This window comes from Nymphaea colorata, chromosome 8 (genome assembly GCF_008831285.2).
Source record: "Nymphaea colorata isolate Beijing-Zhang1983 chromosome 8, ASM883128v2, whole genome shotgun sequence".
Lineage (NCBI taxonomy): Eukaryota > Viridiplantae > Streptophyta > Magnoliopsida > Nymphaeales > Nymphaeaceae > Nymphaea > Nymphaea colorata.
Window position 1 is genome coordinate 17,810,592 of NC_045145.1, and position 27,301 is coordinate 17,837,892.

Consider the following 27,301-nt stretch of genomic DNA (forward strand, 5'->3'; position numbering starts at 1 on the left):
AAGCAGATTAGAAGATTTATAACTATCTATAAAAAGTGAAATTTCAGCGACAAGAAGAAAATTTCATTTGTTAGTTAAGAAACCTTAGTCTATTCATGTGGGCAAATTTAAAACGTCAGCTAAACTGTGATTTATAAGCGAAAAGTGTTGGAGACTATCTCCTAACATTTTGTAAAAGAACCGATGGTTCCATTTGTCCGGTTTCATGAGAGTTGTTCAACTATACTTTAAAAAATAATATTCTCATGCATGGATTTCTTTTTTACCAAATTTCAAATATACAAACGTGGCCCTTGGTTGGAAGTCCAATATTACTCTCCTATAATCAATTTATTTGGCATCTTATAGGATTCATGCACTAAAAATTTAACGACCAAAATCTTGAAAAGTTCTACAGAATTTCTCCCTCTCACGTGCGCGTGTATATATATATATATAGACCATGCGCCTCTTTTGCCTCTTACCGGTTTTCACATAATCCAACTAAACAAATGGATGCACCTACCTTGGCACCAAAACTATACAATTAAATGCTAAATATCTAAAACAATATATTAGAAAAAATCACGAAGATTCACGCGTAGATCAGATTTTCAGTGGAAGAAAACGCTTGCCGTCCATGAGAGACGGTTGGCAAACATATTAATCTGGTAAACCATCGTCACCCACATTGCACAGTGGCTTCCTGTTGGTAAAATGGGATAAAGGGCTAAAAAAATCAAAAGTTTCAGATAACTTGCAAGCGAACAGATTTAAATGCGAACACAGTGATTAAGCTTAGTATATCAGGATATCAACATGGATTTCTTCGCTGGCCTTGTTCGGATGTCAGCCAATTTGCTGAAAAGAAGTCAAATCCAACCGGTTTGGTGCCCATATAATAAGTATCACATTGTGATCGGATTCCACAATATCAAAATTCAGTAATAGGTGGGGGTGGGGTTGGTTTGTCTAGCATACTTCTGCAAATGGGCACGTTTCAATGCATATGCCAACATATTTTGCACCAGCAACACATTCAGCATACATGCCATTTATTTTGTGAGGTTGGCTATTTTCAATCGCTGTCCTCTGATTTGAGTGGCTGCTGCAGGATCTGGTTGTGGGCGTCCAGGCTCTCAGGATCCGGTGGCAACTAAGATGTGTTACCATTACCGCTCTTTGGCTGTTGCTCTGCATCACTGCAGCTGTTATTTACATCATTAACCAGCAAGCTATTTTCCGATGACTGAGTTGCTGAAGTAATGCCATGGGATGAATTCTCTGAAATCTCGCCACATTCATCAGATGAATCTGACTGGGAGTTGTCTATAAGCAGATTTGAGATGCCTTCTGCAGAGGATGCAACAGATGAATTGTTCTCCACATTCCACAAAAGCAGCCGCTTCTTGTCGTCGTCCCTCATCCTCTCACCATACTGGGTGATGTTGAAACCTGCCTCATTTTGCCCGCCAAAAGCACACTCCAGTTTCTCCATATCAAAAAGGTCCTCCAGTATCTTCTTCGTTCCCAGGTCATCAGAGTAAACAAACTTTACTTTGCGGGCAGTCTTGGGCTCCAGAAAGGGTTTCACCACCTGTAAATTAGTGAAGTTAGAAAAAACATGGCTTGAAATGAGAGGAAATAATCTTTCAACAATGAAAAAATTCAGTAGACTATGGCTCTTTCGAAGAGACTCCCAAGATTACAATCACTTCTGTTATTTTATGTTCTCTACTCCAATAACGAACAGACAAAGGTTTTAAGAATCAATAATGCTTCTCTTAAGCAACTAGTTACACTACTGCACTTAGACAACCAAGAACAAAAGATATGCCATACCGTCCAAAAGGATTCAAAGAACTTTGGTGGGTTGTACAAGATGGCCAAACCCAGCCTTTCTGGGTAATGGTCTTGTAGCACATGGGCAGTTTCCTTTGTCACTTTAACAGATATATTGGACAGGTTAAAGCCTTTAAAATCAATGAGCCACACCATCTGTTCCTGGTCTGGAGGTAAATTTAGAACAGCATTCTCCATACAGTACACGAGATACTTGATCTGTCCCTTGATGGAGTTTGTATTCTGCAGCTAATAAGAAAATGTGTTATTATCTCATTAAGAACTTCAGTTTAAACATATTAACTTTTTCAAGAAAAAAAAAAGAAAAAAGCTTATTGGAGAAAGGAACTTCAGTTTCTGCTCCCATCAACCATTTCGGGTGAGCAAGGGGTATGAATCCCACCGCCCGAAAAAGGCCCGAAGGCCCCCCATTCCCCCTGCCTCCGGGGTCCTGAGCTGCGTCGGTGTCAGCGATAGCAACGGTGCACCCTTCAGCTTAGATGTCGCGCCCTACCGCCTTAAGACACAGGAACATAACGCCCACGGGAATCGAACTAGAGACCTGCTTTAGTACAGGCCCCTAGCTCAACCAGCTACGCTATGCCCCTTGAGGCTGCTCCCATCAACCATTAAAATGGTTTGAGGACCAAAAGGATTCACTCCAATACACACATGGATATATTTTCAGACAATGGTAGAAGCTGGGATGAGCCTGCTGGATGATTGCAAGAATAAGCAAAGAAACCAACAAGTTCACGTACTAAGATACAGATACAGGCATACAGCAATTGCCAGCAAATACTGAATCCCCAGTGACTCAAATCATCATCGAACTCAGACCAGCTTGAGCTGCTAATGGGCATAAAAACCATACCAGACTACACAGTAAAATTCCGCCATTGCACAAGATCTATTGCTTGCCATGAAGCTCAACAGCTAACTAAGTCAAGCTACAGAAGCAAATTTTCCAGACTGAACTTCAAGAGCCTTGAAGGCTGATGCTTTAAACAGTAGACAAAACATGGATCAATTTAACTAAAAAAATTCTGCTCATTCCTTTTCCTATTGATCGTTTTCATTTAAAGGCTATATGAAACTACTTTAAATGACAGCCAAGAGCCAAAAACTGTATCTTAGAGTACATCCTCTGCTACACAAGCTTTTCCCAGTGAAAAGCATAAAGAGCTTGGTAAGAATATTTAGACTGAAAGACATGAAAGTGAAAACCGGTCAGAAGAAGAAAGGGAAAGACTGTAGCAAACCTGGACACCAGGTCTCATGACAAGAACAGTCCGACCACTCTTATCAGTAAAATCAGATCTGTAGATTTTGCCAGTATGAGCTTCATGGGCTACATCATCCTACAATTAAAAGATATGCAATGTGAGCACCACAATGGCAGTATGCACAGTGATGGTATGAGTCAGAACATAAGCGTATTCCACAAGTCTATGACTCCAAAGTTCTGAATCTCTAACAACTAGACTTTTTGGCATCACAAACTTTGTAGTTGTTTCATGTGTATCACATCTCAAACATTCAAATGGAACCAACTCTTGAAAGCATCCAAATACAAAGTCATTTCAACCGCCCATAAATGAGACACCAGTATTTAACCATTTTAAGAGTCAATTCAACCATGCAACCCTCATGAAGAGCTTCAGTTGAAGGCATCTGGTGCACTTCCTGATCTTTTCCTTCTTAAATCATAGTAAGTTACTAGTTTTCTTATTCTAAGACACTTTTTTGGTTGTGAACCTTGATAACGTGTCCGATACCAACACCCATATCCTTGTCCATGCAATATATATATATATATATATATATATATATATATATATATATATTAATTATGTTTTGAACTATGTGACATGGGTGCTGATAGCCTGATACGGTATGGGTTCGGGTACGGTGGTACGGGTTCAGGCACAACAATTTTAAAACTTGTGGGTACATAGGTATGGCAAATTTTATATTATCAACAATGATAAAATGAAAAAAAAAGCATTAATAGTCTTATAATCCACAAAAATTCTCAAAATTAAAGAAAAATGGGAGGAAAATATATAGTGAAAGGGAAATATAAAAGAAGGAAAAAATCAAAATTAGATAAAAAATTAAGTTTGAAAATATAATTTTAAATGTTTTAAAATGCAGCCGTACCCGAACATACCCACGTACCCATGTCGCCGTACGCACGTACCGAAATGGGTACTGGGGAAAAAATGATGTACCTGTGTCACATAGGTTCTGAACTACCAAATGTAAATTTTTTTAGCAAGTTTCCTTTAAGCTCAGTAATCGTCTTTGCTTTTAACATTCCACACCTGCAACCATGTGACATAGGGCCGACTTGGGTCAACTCAGACCAAGTCCTAACAGGTCTTTTATGACTTCAACCGACCTAAGTCTAACTTTTGTTAAATAAAGCAAAACATACATCATAAATAATGTTATTATACCATACCATAATGTTGTTCTTATTTGCTAATATTGTTGATTCTATTTCTGTTCCTGCATGGGCCAGATAGGATCATCTAAGCCAAAAGCTATATCCGTTATGCACATAAAAGGACTCCTCAGAGAAAATATTAAAAGGCACATCAATTATGCTCAGAGTTGATCAACTATGCTTGGAGTTTTCTCAAACTTAGCTCATTACACAGACCCAATTGTGGCACAGAGAGGCACCTTCATGCCAAGCAAGTAACTAGAATTACACAGACTGCTCTGTTTTTCAGTTAAATATACAAATAAGTGTAGCATACCCAACAAATCTCCTCCGGCTTGTAGCTGTGCCTCCATTTCAAGGATTCTTTTAGCATTTTCACTGCCTTCTTGATGTTCCAGTTCCTTGCTCTCAGATATCTTAATATCTGAGCATCAGTACAATAGATGGCCAATCTTCCTGAAACTGGTGCTACTAACTGCCGAATTTCATTGATCTGGGAAAAGGGGGACATGTCAAGGTTCAATTGCCCAAAACAATTTCTTAACATATTTTATATAGTATCAAAATTATTGGAGTGCTAGAACAGCAAACTGTTCAACAGACAAAATTCACATGCTCAATGAATTTTAGTGATCACATACCTTTCTTTGTTGTTCTTCAAATGGTGGTTCTTTCTCATAACCATTCGTCTTTCTGGAATTCATGCTTCTGATTCTCGCAACTATCTAGAGAAAAACTAGAGATTTTTTAAATAAGTCGTTATCAGAAACATGGACAACATAGAGTTTCATGGAGGGAATTTGAAAAGTGCATTGAAACACCACCGAGGAAATATCAACCAATGTTGTTGCAAAAACAATTCGAAAACTAAAACAGCCATGACATAGCACCAAGGATAGCAATTTGTCTATACATCTGCAGAAGCCCCTACATTAAAAGTGACCAGAAGGGTATATATGATTATTAAGACCAACTTCAAGCATCAAAAAAGTTTCTGCACAATTAGACTAGGCCACATAATGGGAGTTCCTCCTGCAGAGTAAACCAAGGCAGGTCCAAAACAAAGGAAAGGAAAAAATGGAACTGCATTCTACCCAACTGCAAAGCTGCAGAAACCTGGATGCCAAATGGAGGTGACCTTGTGTCTTCACCTCAACACCTCCATGCACCTCTCACTGGCATAAGGGGAACCTGACAGTGATAAGCATCAAATTTGCCTCAAAAAGTATGCATTGGGATCTATGTCACATGGGTGCAGGTGCAGCGAGAGCATATATATATATATATATATATATATATATATGTGTGTGTGTGTGTGTGTTATATATATATATATATATATATATATGTATGTGTGTGTGTGTGTGTGTGTGTTATTTGTTATATAAGTAATTTTATTTGTCTATATTTTTAAATTTTTTTTTATCAAGGTTACCTTGAATCGATATGTCAACGAAAACTCGGCCAAAACATTTTCCAGAATGGCCAAAACTCATTTGACACCGTGTCGGGCCACACCAGCATGAGTACCCGCACTGATGCGGGTGTGGGTGCGCCACCTGTGACTTAGATTGGGATGGCCTCCAACTTTCTGATGTTCCATGGAAGCATGTTGGATAAAACGAGATTGTAAATATCTAAAGAGAATGTTTTATACTTTCTTTCAATAAATTACCATGGGAAGAACAAAATAGTTATATCTTTGATGTGAAAACAACATGCCTACTGGAAATTATTAGGAAGAAGTTTAAAGAGATGTCAAAAAATGAGACGAAATAACATGCTAAAAAGATTCAGAAAAATGGCAGAGGTGATGAGAGAGAGGTTTTTAGTTTCAAAACTCAGTGTACTAACCAGTGTTAGCCGTAGAACACATGAAATCTGTTGCAAGATTCACAAAATTTCAACTAATAAGATGGAAAAATAGAAGATGAAGAAAAGTGAAATGAGAATGTAAACACAGTTGCTTTTGGGAGGCAATCTACCATCACTTTTTCCTACAACACTTACTATATGTAGTTGGCAGACATTAGAGTGGTAGGCACAGGTGCAAATGAGATTTGACCATTTAAGGCATCTCCTCAACGTCATAAATATAATAATCGTCCACTTCAAGAACCTAAAAGATGGAGCATGATGCAAATTGGTTAAATGAACTGTTCATTGAAACAAAGATATTATAACCAACTTATGGAACATTTTTAAGTTTTAAGTGTGACGTTGTTTGTTAAGCTTGAGTTCTTTTGATGATTCCTGATCAACAACCCACAGCAACTTGGTTGCTAGCCCTAAAAAAGCATTCTTGATGAGGTTAGGCATGAATCACTTGTGAACAAGCTTTTCTGAATATATCCACAGTTTGATCTGTCCAGCCAATATATGCCAATGAGATGATCCCATTCAAGTCTGCCTTTTTAGGAAGACAAGGATGGACTTCAACATCCCTGGCATCCTAATGAAATTGTACCATCTTCAGATAACTAAAGTATCCTGATTGTCACAATTAAGACTAGGACTCTGACCAGTCCCTGTCCTTGAGCCTCCAAATTCAACATAATAATTCCCTGCCAATTCTAATGATGAGTCAGGTGAGAAAAACAATCAATAAAACATTGTGTTTTTTGTACAGAATGGTTCAGACACCTGACATGCTCAAAACCTACCTTATTATATGTGCTATGAATAGAATATTTGGCTCAGACATGGTCACGTGAATCAAACCCTTAGCCATATATCAAATGAGATCCTTGGGAATTTCTCCCTCAATGGACCTGAGGAGACACCCGCTCCTAGTGCAGCATCCACCTGATTACCTTCTGCTATTTATTTATTCTGTCTATTTGAGACAAATGAGCAACCACTTCCTCAATATGTCATTTGTTTCCTATCAATCCCCTTCCATGCAAATGAAGTATGTTTTCTTTAATCTTCCATATCCAATGGAAATTTCATATGTATCTTCTCCTCCTCTCAACCATTTACCATTTTTAACACCTAACTCCAATGCCTAAATATAGAAACCGCCAACAAAGTTATAATACTCATGTGTTATTGGTCCAAACTCCAAAGTCTCACTACTGTTTGCTTTATCTTCCCACAATCAAGTAACCTTTTATCTCGACTTTCTTCATGATTTGCATACTATAGAAACTTGAATGTTTCTCTAGAGAAAGTAGCATGGCTCTACAAGTCCCAAACCATTGAGCAATTCAACCACACCTTTAAGATATTTTGATTCATGAGTAGCATCAATGTAGGACTTGGACTCGGTATATGAAAAGTGCTTCTATAGAAAATGATTTATAGGAACAAAAAATAACAGGACGGGATATTAGGTGGTAATTCATGATTAACTAAGTGGGTGCAAGCATGTATCCAAAACTCTTGCTTTTTTAACTACCAAACAAGAATGTAGCCCAAGTTCCTTGCTTTTTGACACCAAGAGCCTTTAACTGTAAGAGCAGCTATCCGTGTAACAGATGTTTCAGAAATTACCAAGTCTTTTCGTCGCCTACATAATCCATTGTTGTTAACGCTTATTAGGACCTACAGGCTTTTACTCTATGAGCAATTACCCGTGTAACAGATGTTTAAGAAATTACCAGTTTTTTCTTTTGTGACCTAGAAGAAAAGATTATCTTCACGCGACGTCTGACAATAGCTACACCAGATTGATCAGCACATGCTCTATCATATTCAACACCTCGAGGCACTCGATAAGCTAATGGTAGCACTCAATCTATTACGCCTCAAGGAGTTCATTGCAATAACTATTGTATTTTGAGGAAATCTAAAAGTTCTCCTATGAAGAAATAAAGAGAAAATGCCGTCCTCTTAGATATCCTCCTTCCAACACGCCACCTGAATTTTTCCTCATCTGATCAGGCCCGAATTTTTCCTCAAATCAGGCAATCAGCCTAAGTTGAAATAGAACATAGAATTCAAGTAATATCAAGCCCCATTCTCTGAATATAGCTCCAGATTATTAATTTTTCAGGCTCAACAATAGGTGGATCAGGCTATCACAACATATTCAAAATATCGCATTGGCAACCTTTAGCAAGAAAGGAAATTGAGAGAGAAATTTCCGCAACCAACGAAAAGCCCATGATCATGAAATTCAGCATTAAAACTCGTACAATCAAGAGACTGTGCAACAAACAGATCGTTCGAGGAGTTCATAATAGCAACCCTATTTTAAGGGGTCAAACAACAACGAAAACTGATTACCGACAACAAATATCCAAAAAGACAAAACAAAGTAAATTGCTATATATATACAGAATCATGTGCCCCTAGGGAGCATCAACTGCAGGAACACCATACCCGGTCAAATCACCGCAGAATCATGTTCCCTAGTAAGCATCAACTGCAGGAACACCATACCTGGTCAACTCACCGCAACAAGCGCCTTTCAGCCACCGATTGTCGCGGTCGCCACCCCCACAATTCAATCTCCAAAGACCACCACCAATTCAGCAATCACAGAAATCGCAGAACACATAAAAGTCTTCCAACCAAATCAGAAAACAAAAGCACCACAAACTTCAATGAATCCCCTGGTCCTTCCAAGTTCCAACGCAGAGCCAGACGGAAGACAAGGAGGCAAGCTGATTCCTCGAAACCCAAATTCGCTCATCCCTCCTCTCTTCCTTTGGCCTGGTCTCTGGGAATTAGATCCAGAAAACCAGCCAATGAGAAGTTTTCTTCCTTTCTCTTGGTCCCTCCTCGCCTTAGTAGCCTGCTTTTATCTTCTGTTATGCTGGGAAGAGGCTACTGGGTCTCTTTCAGCAAATGAAGGAGGCACGTTTCTTTGCATGTGAGCAACTCGCCGACCAGACAAGCATTCCCAGCCCAACCCCCACAATAAAATAAGATCCTCTCTCCGTTCTTCTTCCCTGGCTCTCTCTGACACCCAGTAACCTTTACCCATTACATCAACATTCTCGGAAATTATTTATTTACCGACCAGAGTTTCTGTATTATTATTAAGGAAGCAGCTTCGATACCAACTTGTTGTCTTTCTCATTAAATCTCTTTTTTTGTCAGCGCGCGTTTTTTTTCTCCACGAATGCGTTTTGTTTCTAGTTAATTTATGCAAGAGATTTGTGGATTCCTTTATCGAGTTTAAATTAAAAAAAAAAATCATCAGGTTTCTCATAGCATACCGTTCAGTGCAATGCATCGTGATTAGACAAAATTCATTTCAATCCTTCCAAGTACATGCATCTTGTTACTTTCCTCGTTACTGTGTAATGGAAGGAGTGACATGCAGGCCCGTACAGCTGAAAGAAGGAAATTCATATAATATAATCATTTATTATTTTAACTATGGTTGAAAGCTTACTATGATCATAAAATTTAGCCAAATGGGAAATACTTCTGGACTCTTCTATTACCTTATTCCTTTCTTTACATTTTCAGCATATAATTTTGTTAAATGAAGAAAACATGTTGATCTGTAAAATTATTTGCCCTGAACCCCTTGTTGCATGTGACTTTTTTTCCTATCTCTGATTTTTTAGTTGTTCTCAACTGAAGAAGGGAAATGAGATTTTAGTCCTACCAATAATGTTCTTTTTTCTCATGATTCCATTGGACAAGATTGAGTTGTGAAAATTTTTTGATCGGTATCCTCAACCTGAACTGAATTGAGAAAGGTTTCTTTGTTTAAATTGAGTTTTGGTGAACTACCTCATTTATAGCTCTTTGGTTTATCCTTCCTCATTTTTTTCACTACCGGTCAGTGGTTTGTTTTATCATTCTTAAAAGAAACCACCGCACCCTCTTGCCTCTTATCTCTGGGTTTATAATGCTTGCTTTGGGACCTATTACAGTTTAGAAGAGAAGAACACTGGGACGTGATAGTGACCACTTCAAGATTTGAACGCAAGTCCCTTTAGAATGTAGACCACCTTGCCGCTTACAATCCTTTAGGGTAAGACCAAATTACTCATTTCATACTTTTGTTTTTTCACTTGATATGGTTCTTCAAAATTTATGCACATTGTAGAATTGTGAACATTTACAAAACTGGGAATTCAACAAGTGCTGATATTTTTTATTTATTCTTTTTAAATAATTAGTCAACGGTCTAAGGGGTGTTTTAATGGATAAATTTAATCAAACTAATTACTTGTCCAAGATGGGGACACGAGAATTTGTTCTTCTTATCCATTGGCCCAGTTAACAAGCAAATGTTTGTGACTGGGGTAAGCACTATGCTTTCATATTGGGACTCTTGTTTGGCATCAACCATAGGGACAAATATCTGGGTTTTTCTTAGACTACTGTTTTGAACCAAAAAAAAAAAAAAAAAAAAAGAAAAGAGAAAGAATTCAGAACTGAAATCTCCTGGGATCTTAAAGTTTTTAGTTGATCTTTTTTTTTTTTTTTTTTTGAACTTCCATCCTGTTGCAAGAAAAAACGAATAGGAAATCTACAATTTCTCACGAGATTTTATTGTTGGTAACAGCATGCATGTGAAAGCCCTTTCTCAGGAAAGAGTACCCAATATGGAACTTACCTTCCCATGAAGCAAAGTATAGCTCGGAAAGCAGGAGATTTTGATAATCGCCCTACCCTTTTCATGAAACCATATGTTCTAATTGGTATGAGAAAATGGGAAAAGCTTGGCCGTGAAATGGGCTTTCTCATGTGAATCTTTCCTAGGAAATAAACTGGATCAAACACCCACTTTACCTTTCTAAGATTGGATCCCTATTACTTCAAAATTACTTAAGGCTGCTTATAAAATCATTGAATGTGGTGTGGATTTAATCTCTCATTTCCGGTATATATATAAATTCTTATGCAAGATACCAAATAGAGGAAGCCAAAGAGCTCAACCTCAGGGTTCCCTCCCACCTTATCTCTTTGTGACTTTACATGGCGAAGTTTGGTGATCCACATGCATCATGTCTTGGATAAGGATTTTTATAAATGGTTGAGGTTTTCATGTTCTTAGAGTCACTCAGTATTATTGGGTCGCACTCACAGTATAGATTTGACTTGGCATAGATCCAAGAGATCATCATGAGGATGAGTTTCTATGAATTTATGAGTTCACGCCAACAGAAAAAGAATTGTTTTAGTGGAGGAGTTGAAATCCTCCGGTCATCTTGAGCTCTGTCCAATTATTTCCAATAAGGCCATGTTTGAGGCCGCTAGGTGAAATCTACTGCTGAAGCAAATGGCAAATTTCACAACTGCAGATCTTCTTCATTATTTTAGATATTAGAAAAAGAACTAACCGATTTGGATGTAGCTAATCGTCTGCTAATATTATTGAATATAACAAAAGAACTAACCAATTTGGATATAGCTATCATCTGCTAATATTATTGAATTGGTTAAGCAGGCCGATGCAAACTAATAAACTTGAAATTGGTCCTTGTAGAGTATATTTAAGTACTTTTGTCACATTGACACCAGTTAAGTTAGTAAATACTTAGTGTTTTTAATTGACAAAAGAATTAGGAAACTGAAAATATCCTGCCCATGCATGTTAACCATGGTTAATAACAAGCAGATTAAATAATTTTTTTTCCATTTTGATCTGGCTGAAGGTCTCCCTTTTACATGTTTTCCGATTCAGTAGATTTCCAGCTACTCTTCCTGCCATTTACTTTTCACCTCATGAGGGAAAACAAGTCGCCTTAACTCCGACTTCTTCCATGGTCCTGACGACAGTATCATGTGAGGTGGCCAGAGTTATGACTTCGAGATTTTAACTGCTTCTCTCTTTCTAATGGTAAGAATTCGCCGTGGTCCTGCTTCCACCAAGGGATCCAAGTCCTCGCCACTCCGAGCCTTATAGAGCAACACCGTAAGAGAAAACTCGGGTTGCAGAGTGACAGCATCGAGAACTTGGTTTTCACTGTTTACCCTTCATAATTACCACGACTTGCTCTCCACTTGTCACTCATTTATCAGTTGACAGGTAAAATTTTCCGACCAAACTTTCCGTCCCATTAAGAGGTTGACCGGAGAAGAGTTGGTGGCGCATACAATATCAGAAAAAAAAAAAGGAAGAAGAGAGTGTGGGGGCATCCTTATACTTATGAAGTTTAAGAAAAAAATGTTTATTTTAGACTTTTAACTTTTTTACTATCCTTGTTTTTTTCCTTGTAGAGAAGCTTCCCTTTTACTAATTAAGAGTATTTCGATCATTACATCCGTTAATGCACAATTTTTTCTCCACCCGATGGTGCATATGGAATTAACCTGCTTTTAAATTATGTTGGTGATGCTGTAACTAATAACTCCTAAGTGAATAGGGACGGAGCCAAGGAGGGGCCCAGGCCAGGCCTCCCCTCAAGTTTTCTTAATTACAAAATTATATTTATTTTATAAAAATTTAAAAAATTATAGTTCAGGCTCTATTAAAGTTTCAAAACCATAATTCTGCTCCCTCATGAACAATTCCTGGGTCTGCTCCTAAAAGTGGAGTCAAGCCTTTAACGTTCTTGGTATTCACCGCCTCTCAGTTGATATTCTTAAAAATTATACAATACGAGCATATCATGTATGGCAGAATTCAGGCAAAACCAGTATCCTAGTGTGATCTTCAAAGCAATATACAGTAGAATGTCCTCCGTAGAATAATTGGCTTAACTTTCTCCAAGGTGATCCGAACCGAATCTTTCTCTGGAATGATGTCAGTCGATAAAAAATGAACTTTGTGCGGAGTCAAGCATGAGGGGACCTCACCTGCTAATGCATCCCCTACCCACCAGCTTAGAAAGCACATATTTCTTGGTCTGCGTCCAATGTAAATAAATACTGTCTAGAAAAAGAAAACCTCGTGAGGAATGATCTGACTGATTCCAATTCTTACCCATCATTCTGCTTTTGTTGAAAGAGAATTACAGGCTCCATGAACATTTGGAACCTCTAATTCTCTTACTGAGGAGAAAAAAAAATTAACAGAATTGGACTGAGTCTTCTTCTGAAGAAAGGCAATATAAGACTTTCTAGTAACTAAGGGGAAAGAACTGTGTTTTACACCACAAAGGAAATTGAAAACTGATGACCTCACAGTCATAACCAAGAAAATATGAAAACGCCATCAGCCTACAAGGGCGTATTTTATTCAGATATCAATTCACTTGCCAAGATCAGATTCTAATCCATTGTCTAATAGGCACTTATGATATATATATATATATGTGTGTGTGTGTGGAAAGAGAGGGAAAAAGAGAGAGAGATGGTCATGCGTTGTGGCAACTGAGAAGATGCCTGTTTGTATGACTTCAGCGAGTTTTGTTGCAATAACTTTTGGTGTGGAAGATGCAATGGGTGGTGATGTCAAATTCACCAACTAGAGAGAGAGAGAGAGGAAAAAAAAAAAAAAAAACAAGTTGTGATGAGGTGATGTGGAGAACATTTCTGAAAGGTAAGCACTCGTTATAACAATACTGCCGAGAAATGTAAAGTTGACTTTATTTAGTTTTAATTAATTATTATCAAGATGGTCGATATCACTTATTCACTCCTTAGATTTGAAGGAGATCACCCAGAACACGACCCTGATGTTGAAGACCTAATCTTCTATAGATCCAATTCAATAGGGTTGACCTTCTCTTTTGAAAAATAGAAAATCAACATCGACTTTGAAATTGTAAAGCAAGTACCATAGTATAGAGCTGTCTAAAATACTACCTGATGGGCTGCTGTTTACTTGGATAATTTCATTCTCAGGTGCATCACCCTTTGGTATCTCTACGATAAAATGTTTAGTTGAGTTCAATGGGACCCCCTTTTTTTCAAATAACGAAGAACCCTCCAAGGACCGTCCTATCAAATGGAGAGGGGAAATGTGGCTTCCGCAGATGCTTGATGAACATAGACATTAATCGTATCGTGAGAGGAGGAAGTCGACAGTCGTGTCATTGTCCATAGAAGATCGTCCTCCATTAATGCCCATGGGCATAAAAAGCATTATATGCACACGGCAGCATAATATGCACATGGTGCCCATATAAAAGTGTGTATTTATGAGATTGGGCCTGGTTTTTGTTGTCTGGACTGGAATTTGTCTCGGCTCAATCCAAGAACGGGACAAGCTGACTACTAGCTAGCTGCGCATGGTGAATTGAGCCTCTTCTCATTGGCGTGAAATGGCACCTGCACGCGTCAGGATTCAAGGCAGACAGAGAAAAAATGGAAAATATATTTATCTCCATGGTTGACAAGATGTCACCAATCTAGAGAGAGAGAGAGAGAAGCGAGAGATGTGACTTTTGGCATCTCGAAATTTATCCCATCTTCCAAATCTTTCCCCAGAGGGAGGAGAGAGAGGAGGGAAGAGAGAGATGTGGCCTTCGGCATTTTGAAAAATAACTAAATGACATCCAACAGGACTGCGCAGGAAGCTAAAGAAACGATGGAGGGGCGATGCCGTGAGAGGATGATGAACGAATTTTTTCTTCTCTTCTTCCAAGTTTGTAGCTCTAGCGCGTGGAGGTCCCTTCTCATCCTGCCCGCCGGAGATAGAGTTGTGCGGCTCAGAAACGGAGATAGAGAGCCCGATGAAAGAACATGCCGAGTGACTGGGTGAGTTAACTTGCTTCACTTGTTATTGGACGTTCAAAATCACTTCCAGCCCAACGAAACTGTTTTGATCCCCTCGACACAATGTTACTTTCCAGTTGTTAGGAATCAACCAATCTTATAATCAGCTGCCCTCCACATGTTTCTCATTAGATGAGTACACATAATCCTGAGCACAAACAATCCTTTGCTATGCCTAACACCCACCTTCTAAGTTAGCATTAACAACAATATAATAACAAGGGAGCGCAAAGTGTAAACAACCATTCGTTCTATCTGAGTTAGTAATTTAATAATGGTGATGATGATCAATCATAGCAATCGCAGCACTATAAGAACCCCCTCGCGTTGATTACTAATACTATTTTTCTGGGAAATAAAATGGGTCGAAGGCCTACCCTCAGCAGGAGATTCACCGTCGGATTACCAGCATCGACTAAAACACCACAATTTTTTTAAGCGTCAGATGTGAAGCTAGTTAAGACACAACTTGGACGAAAGGAAGCGACGAACTCTTCCAGACGACTAACCCTTGAATTAGTATTCCGGTTATAACGATTAGCAAACCTCAACCTCTAAAAATATGAACACTTGATAGCAAATCAACTACATCAAAACTCTTATTCCACTAAAAAGATAATGTACAGAATAGAGGATAAGCATCTCTAGGTTAGATTCGCAAGCATCGGTAACCTCCTGTTTCTGAATCTGGCAGCCACGAAGAGATTACTGCTACAGGACTCATGAACGTTGGGCAACAGTTATGGTTCATGTTCACAGGCACAATATGTTCTAAGACGGCATAAGCTCGTCCTACTTTGTAGTCGAGTTGCAACATGGTACATGGGAGGCAGTGATCGATCATGCCGCTGCAAAACCCATAAATAGATCGTAGTATCTGTACAGTTTGAGGCGTTCTGGACCGGAGAACTTGAAGAGTACCTTTAGAAGGTTGGAGCTAGATGAGTTAGGGCTGATCCACACATCTACACCAAGCTTCTGGCTCACCTTGAAGTCTTGTTGAAGACAAAGCAGCGAGCTTAGGCAGAATTTGCATGGCTGAGAGCATGGCGATAAACGCTTTGCAACCTGCGATGCATGAGACACAAAGATGATATTAACAAAATTTTATCAAAGAATGCATAAAAGTGTGCATCTTTGCAAATAATATGAAAGTTACCATGATCAAGAGAGTTGAGACAATTTTCCACTGTTGGCTTCCCTTGGAATTTGGACCTGTTAATTTCTCTCGTGAGTTTCCTGCTAAGTCGGCCAGATCTCTCATATGCAAACCCATAATCCTCTTTAGTTTCATTTCCTCCAACATCCTCAGATGGCACTGGAATCTTCAAAAGAAATCTTGGACACTGACCTGAATAAGCCATTAAGATTTAGATCACCAGACGGCCGTGTTAGCTTCTAAAGCCACTAACACGCTTCTCGCAATAAAACACCACATTGCTTTGGGAGGGATATACTACAAGGACCTCCAGCGTCATCGTAAATCTCTCTGGCAGATTAGAGCAGAACTCGCCGCTTTAAAAATGCCATCTTGCCAGGCCTCATGGGACTCATCTGACGATTAAACTGGAATTTGAAGGACGCTTCAGCCAAGTTGCTTTGAATTCCGGGAGCCACCATTTCTGGAAATTGATATACTAGACTTTTCATCATCATTTGGCTGGATCCCAATTTTCATCTCAGAAAATGTGTCCATGTGCCTCTGCCTTAATCCCCCTCCTCTAAGAGCTCGAGCATTAGTAGATCCTCTACCAGATAGAGGTGCATAATTAGATGCCTTCGAAATCACGAACTCCTTCGGCAAGGAATCCATGTCCATAAAACACTTTCTCTCCTTAGCATCAGCAATTAGTGCAGCCCAATCATCAGATTGTATTAGAGCATTTGCGTTGCCCATAACCTATTCATAAGCAACCAAATGAAAGAAGTTTGAGACGCCACAGAACACAAAAAAATAAAAAATAAATAGATAAATAAACAAATACATAAAACAAAAATGTATAGAACCAACGTACCCAAAGTGCCCTTCGAGCACGGGTAAGGGCAACATTCATACGCCTGATATCAGCAACAAAACCCACTCCATGGTTTGAAGCACGCACACATGACATAATAATGACGTCCCTTTCCTGCCCTTGAAATGCATCAACTGTGTTGATGTACAGGTCCTTCCCTTCTTCAGATTTCAAAACCTCCTCAAACTCCCGTTGAAGGCACTTTAACTGCAGCTTGTACGGTGTTATGATGCCAACAGTTACCTTACCACAACTTAGGGATTTTGAGGTTTTCTGGAGATGCTCATACAATCTCAAGGCAAATTGAGCTTCATGAATGTTTTGGTACGAAACAGACCCACCCCGATGGGATTCTCTTCCATGGGTAATATCATAAAAAACATAAGGTTTGAGTAAAGGATCCTTGTAGTACATCTCATCAGCCATGTTCGCCACACTATCGCTGTCAGTTAAACGACCCTGGTAAAAATATCTGGATGGGAAGTCTCGTATCTGAGGATGCATCCTGTACTGCACAGATAACAACATTGTTGGGCAGCCTGCTTGCTGGAATCTCTCAAAAAGGCTCCTGCTGTACAACAAAGTCCCTGCTGCCTTGCTAATCACAGTTGCGGGAAGCTGTTGAGGATCTCCCACAAGAACACATCTAGCAGCACCAAGAGAAAGGGGTGGAAGGACGGCCACTTCACTAGCCTGGGCTGCTTCATCAATAACCACCATATCAAAACCATGAGTAAGTCGAGAGAATAGCTTGCGGCCACTACTTGAGACTGTTGTGAAAACAATTTCTGCTTCGTTTGCAAAACTTGCTTCCAGACTGGAACGTGCATCCTCCAAATTGAAGCCACTGCCTGCACGAAACCTCTCTTCCAGAATCAGAAGACGAGACATCTCAACTAATACTTTGTCCCTTCCTTCCACAACTGCAGCAAGGTTCTGTAATAATGCATCCCGATTATGATCACGTGCAACAAGAATATCAGGATCAACACCAACAGAACCTTGAGAACGACCAGCTGCTGCAGCAACATTAAGTTCCCTCTGAAGACAAGATATCTGCTGTGAAAATTGTGCTTCACGAGCTTTTAATTGGTGCATCCAACCAATAATTTCCTCACGTCCCTTCACCAAAAGCTGTTCAGTCCTCCTCTCCACCGACACAGCCTGAGCAGCACGTGTCTGAGAATCAACACCCACCCGAGCAACATCCGGTCGATACACCTTCATTTCACCATCAATGAATCCACGATCCAGCACACGTGCAAGCAATTCATCTGTAGCTGCATTTGAAGGTGCACAAACAAGCATCCGAGGCTTCGGGCAAAGCTTGGGCAGAGTACGAAAAAGATTCTGATCCATATTCCGCAGTACTTCATCAATTGAACCTGAAGAAACACTCTCAGCACTACTTTCATTAGCTTGTTTATAGCTCTCAGGTGCAAGCTTCTTAAGTAAAGCAGTGTAATAGTGCTGATATTGAACAAGATGAATAACGTTTAGCATTCCCCACACTGTATGTGTTTTTCCAGTTCCTGGAGGCCCTTGAACCAAAGTAAAAGGCCAGGGGTCCTGTTTTTTGTTCATTCCACCATTGCTTGTACCAGCAGCTGTGTGCATAGCTGCCCACTGAATAGCAGCCAATTGTGGTCCATTAAAAGTCCGATGCAAATAGTCCACAAAATTGGGTGTAAAGCACTCTGGCATTGCTGGAGTCTGCTCCTCATATTTTGGAAAATGTTCTGGACTGGGCTTGAGAATTGCATTTTGCATCTGCATAAGAAAACCTCATATGCTTTCAGTGTGTTGTAAAGATAAATACTACCCCAATCATTATTCTAATATACACTTTACAAACCTGATAATTGAGACGACGAAATGCATGCAGTGCTACATATTCACGTTGAGTTGTTGCAAGAGATCCCAGAACTGTCAAATACCAAGTACTCTTCGGCAGAAATTTTCGTAACACATGATCATCATCCAATTTACTGCAAATGCCAACAAAGTTCATCAATACCTAGAGTCGTAAGAGCCCTTAAGAAGATTATGTATCTACCAGTCAAATTGAGACTTGACCGTGAGTCAGAGTCCATTTTGAATCTGGTAACTTGTTGAGTTGAGATGTTTGACTTGTACCAACTCAGAAACATGGCAACTTATAACCAAGTCAAAACAAGCCAAGCCACTGTATCAAATCCTGTAAATGTTAACAAATTCCAAAGTAAGAAGAGTTAAACAAGCCAAAGTACGTGGAATATGGCAAAGATCAGACCAATCTGCCACCTCACATCTCAAAGTTGTCGGATTATCCAATGAAAAGACAAATCCTTCAAGGGAACCCTCATAAGATCAATTAGAACCTTTTGTTTCCAGAAAAATATAGAAAAACTGTTCGCCTACACAAGTTCTAAAAACTGTCAAAAGTGTATTAAGGACAAGGAGTTTGTAGGTATAGATGTTGATATAGCAGTAAATTCCAGTGTTTTAAGAACATCAATTTTAATGATAAAACATTATCATAAGATCATAGCATCTCCAGCTCTTAACATATCATCAACCATATACATGTCAACCACAATGTCTTCCCATTTTTGCACGAGAACCATCACTTGACTTTCCCAACCTTTTACTTGCCATAGAGAGAAAGTCAAGACAATAGAAAACATATGAAAAGTTCTACGATACTTATATTAGGAATTATACACAGCTAAAAAAACAACTTATTACAAAACATGACCAGGTTGCATAAGAACTTGAAGTTATTGAAAGCCCGCTCCTTTTACGAGTTCTTAAAAAGCTGCTTTGGATCTTCCACAAAGAATTTTCTGAGAAAACTGAGACACAAATTTGAAAGCCATTGATCGAAGGGAAGACTTAAAAGAGCAAAATGCATATTCGTACGGTTAAAAAATATAAATGAGTTGACGTGATCCTCAACATGCATCAAGGAGCAAAAAGCAACAAACTGAATACAACATGAAATCAAAACAGATGGAATCTATAAGCCACATAATTTCTAATAAGTCCAGGATTCTAAATTAGAATTTAGAAACTACAATATTTTGTCGGTATATGAGGGAAAGGATGTGCAGGTAGCCCTTTCATTAAAATGTACATTATAGTTAGATTTAACTCATCACAACGCTAATGTCAAACATAGTTAGATTAACATCGTAGACAGTACTTGAGAGGACTTAATCTTTTTGTTGGATAAATTAAAAAATACCATCCGGTGTTAAACTATATAAATTAAAATAAAAGATATTAATGAAAATATACAAGTTAAGAACCCAAAAAAAGGATAAAAACTAAGTACCCTAGTTTATTGTAGAAAAAAACTGACCGTTAATTTTTCCATCATTCTCCCCTATCAAGTCAAAACACTCTCCCCTGTTCACGAGTGTCTTGTGTGGTCACAGCTGTGACTGCTGGTCGGACATCCACCATGGATGGAATTTTACAAAATAAAAGATACATAGGCATTTTAGAACTAACGTTTCAGAATCAGTAGTTACACATTCCCATGTTCGTGCAGCATGTGATTTTTTTTTTATTATGGCACAATCAGTCAGGGGATTCTCAAGAATGGTCAAAGCCAAGATCAACTGCACCTCGTTCCAATTGATTATGTATTTAGTTCAATCTTTGTCCACACAAATTTTCAGAATATGTAATTTTAGTTACTTTAATTTTATGCACAACATTGTAGGCAACATGTACTAATCCTTGGACATCAACTACCATAATAACTAATGGAACAAAAAATGATTTAGACCTATATATTCAGCTAGTTGGGAGGCCAACATTTAATAGAGGTTGAAGCCTCTGAAAAGGCTCACGGCTCACGCATCCTCAAAAAGGATGCATGGCCTCTCTACTCAAGAATGAACATTAGATGTATCCATACATTGACAACCACTTGGATGCATGATCATTTTACCTATTAGAATCATAGGTGTCACCAACATAAAAATGAAGAATGGCTCCCATAGGATCACGTATATCAATTGGTGAATACCGCCTAATAGTGCCAGCTACTCGCCCAGTTACTTCAGACTCTGAGTCATCTTCGCAAGTGCCATTATTGTTATTTCTCTTGGATCTAACTGTAAATATGCCAAACAAAATGATGAATTGTCAAGTATTGAAGCACAAGAATTAAAGAAAGGGATGACAAAAAACAAGTACCTGTCCCAGGCCTAGGTGTTGAAAGAACAGCTACATCACCCTCTTTGAAGGTCCACTTACACTCATGCACTGGAAGCACTGTAACATCGTACCATCCTGTGTCCAGCAAGTAATAAACACCAAGGTCAACAATTAACGTGAAAGAACAGGACTTAACCATTAATGTAGAGTTCACACAGTTTCAGAAAGCCTAATCTATCAGGAATATCCCGCAGTTTTCTAAAGCCATTACCGTTTCTGTACCCTAAGCATGCCCCAAAAATCATACCATAGTTTCCATAAGTGTTGCCTAAGAAGATGCATCTAACAAACAAAAACAGTAAAAAGCTCTCCAGCAGCATATCGATCATAAAAAGTTTAAATTTAAACATTACAATTCGCATGTTACTCTCTTTCCCTGATCATAAAATGCATGAGATATTTAATTTATTTAGATGTAGGAAGTACAACAGCAGCAGAACAAACATGGTTATTTCTCTTTTTCCCCTCCCAGTCCCTGCAAGCAAAATTCTTGATTAACATTCCCCGCTTAAGTTGTCAAGTCAATTACGCAGTAACCTTCAACCCCAAAGCAAAGGAAACAAGACCAAGTTGCCAAATTTTACCCAAATAAGAACTGACATCACATTTAATGAAGAAGAATCCATCCAAAAAAAAATTTAGTGAAAACAAATAAATGCTACTAAACATCGTATCATAATTACAGGGTCAATTTTGTTATCATTTAACTTCAAAGGGAACAAAGCAAGTTGTGTAAATTTTAGCCACAAAGGAACCGACATCAAAATTAGTATAGTAAGAAGCCTAAATCCAGAACAACCAATCCAATGAAAAGTTTCAAGCTAAGTAAATAGACACGATTAGATATAATATCACTCAGAAATCACAAAGTTAAGCTAGGTGCCAAAACACTTATGCACCAGTATAACCTGACAAGGTAAATATATTGGCAATATGAGTTTCTTAAAATAATGTATTTGCAGTAAGCCTTAAAGTATGTAAAAAAGGTCATAACAATAAAGGAAAGAATATGCTTGCATAATAAAAAACACTTGTAAGATGTGACAAGTGAAACAACAAATGATACAGAAGAAACAAAGGAAATGTTTATGATTTAGATTCTTAGAAAACATCTGAAAGAAAAAGTAGACAAGTGAAACAGAAAAATAAAAATTGAACATGACCATAAACTTTGTCCTTTTATATAACTTGCTAAACAAGATTCAGTTAAGTACCTCTTTCTCGTCTATCTACAGTTTTTACACGAACCATTACATGTGCATCTCTTGAAACTGTTTCAGTTAGCTCCTCCCAAGTACTGTAAAGCTGAGCACGACACTCCTCAAAAAGCAAAGGCTCAAAAACTCTAACATACTCCTCCACAGATTCAAACTGTCCTGGAACACACTGGAGATCTGTCTCTTCTGGTATTTAAAAAAGATTTGATTCATCAGTATAAGGTCCCACCTTTTCCAAATAAATCACAAGATAAAATGGAAGAAAGCTTCGTGATGATTATACTCAGGAAAATCTACCAAGAAAGGTCAATAAAACTAGTTTGAGGAACTGGACATGAAGATCTTCAAGTACAAAGAGGAAGTTGCATGAAGCATAATCAAACACATAGTTCAAACTTCAAACATTGTACATGTGCATCTGGTGCATATAAAGTTAGGCAAGTCCACATACACATTCTCAAAGGTACAAAATCCCTTAGCTAAAAATGTGCAAAATCACAGATTGCCATACGCATCAGCAGACATTGTGCAAATACCCAATCACATGCAATAACCATTATGCAAGCATGATCACCCAAATCCAGAAGCAAACAGTAAGCTTCAAAATATAGGACATGAATAATAAAGAGAATGCATTGATCTAGAAGGGAACCAAAATCACCTGGATGATGCCAGAATTTTTCATTCGTCACCTCCCGCAGAAGCCGTTCAACAGATGTATCTTGGTAAGATGTATTACACTGAACTTGTTTCTTGGAAGGAGGCAGTTTTTTATTCCCGGTCTTTTGGTCCACATATTCCCTGTTCTGATTAAGTTCAGATAATTTCCTACTAGAAATCGGTGCAACTTTACCTTGCTTAGATTCCAAAGGTTGTTTCCATGAATTTTGCCTTGGACCTGGAGGCATGTATGCATCCACAGAAAAATCGTTATTGTCTGACCTCCTGGATCGAGATTGACCTCCAAAATTTGTGTCACCATTGCTTTCAGACCTTCTGTTGTCAGGAAAATCTGAAGGAGCATTGACTTCAAGAGCAGATGAATCCACCCTCTTTTGATCTTTGGTTTGCTTCTCTGCAACCCGATCAGTTGAAACATGAGAAACACGAGATGATTCTTTTGCTGAACGGGTAGATGCAGCAGAAGAAAAAGTTGTTTGTCTTCTCGGAGTTAAATTTTTCATAGATGCGGCCTGCTTAACATCCTCCAGGTTAAGAAACATGGTCTGTCTGGCCCTCTTCTTTCCAAGCATTGCTTCTTTATGCTGATCAATTTTGTGTTTCTTCATAATCGGACTAGAAAATTTTGAGGCAGTGCTTGCATCAATCACTTTCACATCCTTTTGGCTCGCAGTGCCATGACAATCATCCAACCCATCTTGAGGTGTGCCTTTAACATTGTTTTCACCACGTTTCTTACCATCGTGTTCAGTTTGTTCAGACTCCAACACTATACGAGCACCACTATCTTCTTTCTTTGAAACAGTGTGATTAACACTAGAATCATGGCTAACACTCCCAGCAAGTTCTTTATCATCCATGGAGAACCCCATTGCTTGATCAGAAACTTTAGAATCTTCAATGTGATTTGAGTTGGCAATTCCATCATCGAAACTTTGGTTACAGCTGATGGAGTCATTTGTTGCATCTGGCTTCTTGACAACTACATTGTCACTGTTTCCTGTACAAGCTGATCCCCGGTCTGCCTTATGATTGATCGCCTCATTGTCAGAAGTAGTATCCATGTCTGACCACTCCCCTTCTTCTCTTTCAACTTGTCCATTGCTAGTATCACCAGCAAGAAAAACTCTAGGTTTACTTTCTCTGCCATCACAAAATGGCACATCATGGTTCTGCTCATCAGAGTTATTAAATTCAGAGTCACGTCTCTCGACTTTTACAATATGAGCATGGGCATCAGATACAATGCCAGCTATTGCACGACCAGCAGATGCCTCATGTTCCTGCTGACTAGCAGTTTGTACACTTGAGTTACCAGTTTCTTTGGGCCTCACAAATGGTTGAAAGCCAGAACCTGAAGATGCATGACAAAAAGCATTATTATTTACCAGCCGTGGACACCCTTCAGATGAAGCAAATAGCAAATTGCTGGTATGTGGATTTGGAAAAGGGAGTGGTCTTTTTGATTCGCAGCTGAACAACTTATCACCCTCTTCCTCTTCCTCTGCAGGGGGCTCATTGAGATCAAAAAGAGGCCTTCCTCGGCTACCCATTTCACACATATGAAACACATAAAACACTGGAAACTGTTGACTTCATGAAATTCAGATGATTGATCCCTTTAACTGGTAAAACTGCAAGCTGTGGTGGCGACAATGGCAAGAAGTCAAAGATCTTCACCAAGTCTAATGCCATAAATGGTTCAGAATATAACAGCAGCTTCTGCAAATTGTTGTAAAAGAAGATAATACATGAGATACAAGCTTTTCTTTACTTGACTTGGAATGTAGAAAAGAGGAAAATGAAAATATCAAATATACAGAAACCAAGTAAAGCACAAGGGGCACCTGGAAAAAACATAGAAACTGCTTAACACACTCAGATTCTAACAGGTAGTAACCACCATGCTCCTTTTCTTTCTTTATGCAGATAATTTTTCTCATATGATTCTTCTATGTGTATGTTGTCACACTGCCCAAGGAAGAGAAAAGGATAAGACAAAAATACAGACACTTGTAATTTTGCTCTGTGTGTGTGTCTGTGTGTGTGTGTGTGTGTGTGCAGGCATGATATCTTCAGGCTGTGAACTCTAAACATCATTTAAGAAGATGACAACAATACATTGCAACCATAGCAGTACTCAGTAGTAAATCTGATGACCTAATCTTTGTCAAGTGATTCATTTGCACAAAGATATGGGTAATAATCATGATGGGGCAGCTGAACCATTCTGATGCAATAATAACATTAGCTAAAAAACAAACAAAAAAGCCAAGAAATTATTGAGCATGACTAGTTACATGGTGAAATTCTGATGAATTTCCTTTCTCCTAGTTTTAGAGCGAAAAGTGCGGCCCTTATCATCCATCTGGCTACATTAGCTAAAAATACAGAAAGCAGAGGAATTAGGATTGGAACCAGTTATGCTTATCCAAGGCGAACAACCTGCATGCAAGATAATCCTGGAAAACAACCGAATCAAATCCTACATAAGCACTTATAATTAAGAACTATCAAAATAGCTCCACAGTGATAAACGGACCAAACGATGGATTAAATCCATTTTCTGTAACAAATGGTGACTCAATCCGATGCCAGATCGAGGAAAAAAAATACATGACTTAAGAGATCATGATCATTCAGCGATCTGCTCACCAACCAGGAAGATAACCTATAAGTAATGCAGAAAGCAATCAACCTATCGTTGATGTGCAAATGCACCAAGCCTCCTGATCGTCAGAAGGCAACCAAATACAAAGCTTTAAATCCTGGGGCATAGATCTAATTTTCCCAGGGTAGCCAAAGAAAAGACAACTCGTCCTTCGTGCCCCCCAACCCACAAAGAACATCCCTGCAATTTTGCTCACCTTTAAATTCGGAAAACAATTCATACCTCACCAACGAGAGACGACAAGCACCATCCCGCAGATCAAACAGAAACAAAGGACAGGCAGAGGGCTAAGATTTTCGAGGATATTATCAATCTCACCGGGCATTTACAAACCATAAATCCTTCAGTTCAACCAAATTGAGGCAACAAACCCTAGTAACGAGATTTTATCATCGAAATGAGAACCGCCACCGATGCTCAATTCCACCAATACAACAATTCTCAAGCAAACCCTAAATCTCAAAGCATTCACAACGAAATCCGAAATACATGGAACAAATTTACAATAAAAAATGAAAACTAAACAGAAATGGGAAAGACAGAGTACTTACCTAGAAGGACTCCAAGGAGGGGGAGGGGCCGAGAGGGAGAGAGAAGAAAGAAGAGAAAGAGAGAGAGAGAGAGATAATTGCAATGATGAAGCCGGCAGCTCGCTCGCGAGAGTTCTTGGTGAAGGTGTTAATTCGTGAGGAGCACTGCAGGGGGCAAAGGAGGGGTTGGGGTTGCGGGTCCTTATATAGGAAAATCCCCGGCGGACCACTCGCCGTCCGTCGCCTTCCGGTCGACCGCCAGCAAAACTCCCGGCTCAACAATATATTACGCCTTTGCCATTATCGCATTTATTGCCTCCCCCATTTATTTAATTTTCTTTTTTAGCTTAAATATTGAACTGATCTTTTCTCACTTTCCGGTTCCACTCCACGCTCTGTCGAGAAAGGCAGGGCATGCCCCCTAGGGCACTCTCCTGGATCCGAATCTCGGCCGTCCATCACAAATCCGACGGCTAAAACGGCATCCATCGAGTGGGCCCAGCGCCTCGGGGTGTGATGGTAGGAGACGCCATCTGTTTGCCCAGAAAAAAGAAAAATCAAGTCTACATGTACAAGTAGGGGTACGACGAGGTGGGCTCGTTTCTCATATAACGTTTGTGAGACGCGATCTGAGGCGTCGAACCAACGAGGGAAGCGGTTCAGATCGACGGTCCCCCAGATGTCGCCTTACTCTTTTCCGCACCGAAGCTTTGGTTTTGCCCCTCTTATTTTTAATACTGGGCAGGGGCTTAGGGCTAGGTCCAGGTTGTAAGCGGACCGTATCCGGGATGCAAAGTCTCTGATTTTTTATTCCAATCTGGACATTCTCCGGATCTATCCCTGGATACAAGATTTAGCAAATACTTTCCCTTCTTTGATTAGTTGATTAAATATACTTGTTGTCTTAAAGGAAAATAAAAATAATAATAATCAATCAATCTATCTATTCAAAAGGAGGCTATTGGTTCTAATCTTTTTTTCTTTTCTTGTTCAATAACGAGGAGTTCTTTAAATACTAAATTTTTAGTGGCTAATTATTTTGCCACGACTCCAGATGACAAGAAGAACGGTCTTCGTTTCTCACACACGCGTCTTAATTATCCATTTTGTTTTTGTTTTTTTTCATTTTA

The 27,301-nt window shown here is 39.0% G+C and overlaps 2 protein-coding genes across 8 annotated transcripts; both read right to left on the minus strand.

Annotated features, from left to right (window-relative positions):
• Positions 1-725: 725 nt before the first annotated feature.
• LOC116258729 (uncharacterized) lies at positions 726-9,203 on the minus strand. Of its 6 annotated transcripts, none has more exons than XM_031636076.2 (6): positions 8,673-9,203; positions 4,915-4,998; positions 4,590-4,766; positions 3,084-3,182; positions 1,822-2,064; positions 726-1,576 (listed from the first exon to the last, which is right to left on the minus strand). In XM_031636076.2, the coding sequence occupies exons 2-6, from the start codon at positions 4,975-4,977 to the stop codon at positions 1,136-1,138; spliced, it is 1,023 nt and encodes a 340-aa protein (XP_031491936.1). In that variant the 5' UTR covers positions 4,978-4,998; positions 8,673-9,203; the 3' UTR covers positions 726-1,135. The 6 variants fall into 6 exon arrangements, with proteins under 6 accessions (XP_031491936.1, XP_031491933.1, XP_031491935.1 ...); XM_031636073.2 differs by having other exon boundaries at positions 4,915-5,009; XM_031636075.2 differs by having other exon boundaries at positions 4,915-4,994; positions 8,660-9,203.
• A 6,215-nt stretch (positions 9,204-15,418) lies between these two features.
• LOC116259476 (helicase sen1-like) lies at positions 15,419-26,394 on the minus strand. Of its 2 annotated transcripts, XM_031637314.2 has the most exons (10): positions 26,193-26,394; positions 24,818-24,941; positions 22,951-24,692; positions 22,287-22,475; positions 21,052-21,147; positions 20,804-20,969; positions 18,719-18,851; positions 16,864-18,633; positions 16,008-16,748; positions 15,419-15,916 (listed from the first exon to the last, which is right to left on the minus strand). In XM_031637314.2, the coding sequence occupies exons 3-9, from the start codon at positions 24,530-24,532 to the stop codon at positions 16,434-16,436; spliced, it is 4,251 nt and encodes a 1,416-aa protein (XP_031493174.1). In that variant the 5' UTR covers positions 24,533-24,692; positions 24,818-24,941; positions 26,193-26,394; the 3' UTR covers positions 15,419-15,916; positions 16,008-16,433. The 2 variants fall into 2 exon arrangements, with proteins under 2 accessions (XP_031493174.1, XP_031493176.1); XM_031637316.2 differs by lacking the exon at positions 24,818-24,941.
• Between the last annotated feature and the right edge of the window lie 907 nt (positions 26,395-27,301).

Bases quoted from the DNA above. Each gene is read 5' to 3' on its own strand.
- LOC116258729 (XM_031636076.2), bottom strand. From the start codon at position 4,977: ATGAATTCCAGAAAGACGAATGGTTATGAGAAAGAACCACCATTTGAA. The intron at 4,767-4,914 runs GTATGTGATCAC...CCCTTTTCCCAG, and splicing joins TTGAAGAACAACAAAGAAAG to ATCAATGAAATTCGGCAGTT. The intron at 2,065-3,083 runs GTTTGCTACAGT...TATTAGCTGCAG, and splicing joins TCATGAGACCTGGTGTCCAG to AATACAAACTCCATCAAGGG.
- LOC116259476 (XM_031637316.2), bottom strand. From the start codon at position 24,532: ATGTGTGAAATGGGTAGCCGAGGAAGGCCTCTTTTTGATCTCAATGAG. The intron at 20,970-21,051 runs GTACTTGTTTTT...GCATATTTACAG, and splicing joins AACACCTAGGCCTGGGACAG to TTAGATCCAAGAGAAATAAC. The intron at 16,749-16,863 runs GTACGTTGGTTC...GCTTATGAATAG, and splicing joins GTGCTCGAAGGGCACTTTGG to GTTATGGGCAACGCAAATGC.